Below are 1,651 nucleotides of genomic sequence, written 5' to 3' on the forward strand. Positions count from 1 at the left end.
TAAGTGATTTTCGGTCAGTCAACAAATAAGCATTGAGTCAGTGTCTACTATGAGTCAGACCATGGACTATTTGCTGGGGACAGTTTAGGATTCTCTCATAAATTATTATATGTGGTTGAAATATACTCTTAACTTTAATGGAATCTCTTACATTTTTTTCTCTGTTAAAAGTTTGGCTGATTTATTCACCAGTCCCATAAAGGAGTCCATGCTGTGTAAAACTTCCTTTGAGGAATACAAGAGACATCATCTCCTTTAATGGCATTGAATAATCAAACCTTGGTGACAGAATTTTTTCTTCAAGGTTTCTCAGAGACACCTCAACTCCAGTTAATCTTTTTTGGCACCTTCCTTTTTCTTTACCTCACAGCTCTCACAGGCAATATTCTTATTGTTACAGCCATCAGTCTGGACTCCGGTCTTCATACACCCATGTATTTTTTTCTTGCCAACTTGGCAATTTTAGATATTGACTGCACATCCACAGTTCTGCCCAAACTGCTGCAGAACCTTGTTGTGGAGAAGAAATCTATCTCCTATGGTGGCTGCATGACCCAGCTATATTTCATCACTTGTTTTTTGGGGACAGAACTTCTACTTTTCACAGTCATGGCTTATGACAGATATGTGGCCATTTGTTATCCCCTCCATTATAGTACTATGATGAGTAGGATGGTTTGTATGCTTTTAGTGAGTGGGGTGTGGACCGTTGGGGCCCTAAGCTCATTGTTGCACACTGGACTAATGCTACGATTAACCTTTTGTGGTCCTAATGAAATTCAGCACTTTCTGTGTGAAATCCCTTCTTTGTTATTGCTCTCCTGCAGTTCCACATATCTGAACAACGTTATGATCGTCATGGCAGATATGTACTTTGGGGTGATCAATTTTGTGCTCACTATGGTGTCCTATGGATTCATCATCTCCAATATCCTGAAGATCCGTAGCATGGAGGGGAAAAAGAAAGCCTTCTCTACCTGTTCCTCTCACCTCATGGTTGTCAGCATGTATTATACCACAATTATATATACTTACATATTTCCAGGTTCTGGGTCCTCAACAGATAATGGTAAAGTGGTGGCTCTCTTGTACACCATAGTTAGTCCCACCTTAAACCCTCTTATATATACTCTAAGGAACAAGGATTTTAAAAGTGCCCTCAGGAAAATATTTACATATATTAAATAATTAGAATTAGCAAAGATAAACTTTGACTACCTGAATGTAAAAGATAATATAAAATGTTTTAATTTTTTAGTTCAATTTGTAGAATTTTTCACTGTAATTATTTAGGATGCTTTGGTTGAATGGATCAGCAGGGTGATGTAGGGAATAGAAGGTGAGAACTTCACATCTGGCCTTAAACACTTAAAAGCTGTGTGACCCTGACAAATCACTTAACCCTGTCTTCCCTAAGTTTCCTCATGTGTAAAGTTACCTAAAGAAGGAAATGGCAAACCACTCTAATGTTTTTGTCAAGAAAACTCCAGGGGTGGCTAGGTGGCACAATGGATAGAACACCAGCCCAGGAGTCAGGAGTACCTGAGTTCCAATCCAGCCTCAGACATTTAATAATTATGTAGCTGTGTGGTCTTGGGCAAGCCACTTAACACCATTGCCTTGCAAAAAAAAAAAACAAACTCTAAAAGGA

At 38.7% G+C, this 1,651-nt stretch overlaps 1 protein-coding gene across 1 annotated transcript; it reads left to right on the plus strand.

The window, feature by feature from the left end:
• The first annotated feature begins 252 nt into the window (after positions 1–252).
• Positions 253–1,188, plus strand: LOC141523047 (olfactory receptor 13A1-like). Its single transcript, XM_074236333.1, has one exon. It carries the CDS (start codon positions 259–261, stop codon positions 1,186–1,188), a length of 930 nt encoding a protein of 309 aa, XP_074092434.1. The 5' UTR covers positions 253–258.
• The last annotated feature ends 463 nt before the right edge of the window (positions 1,189–1,651 follow it).

This window comes from Macrotis lagotis, chromosome 4, assembly GCF_037893015.1.
Source record: "Macrotis lagotis isolate mMagLag1 chromosome 4, bilby.v1.9.chrom.fasta, whole genome shotgun sequence".
NCBI lineage: Eukaryota > Metazoa > Chordata > Mammalia > Peramelemorphia > Peramelidae > Macrotis > Macrotis lagotis.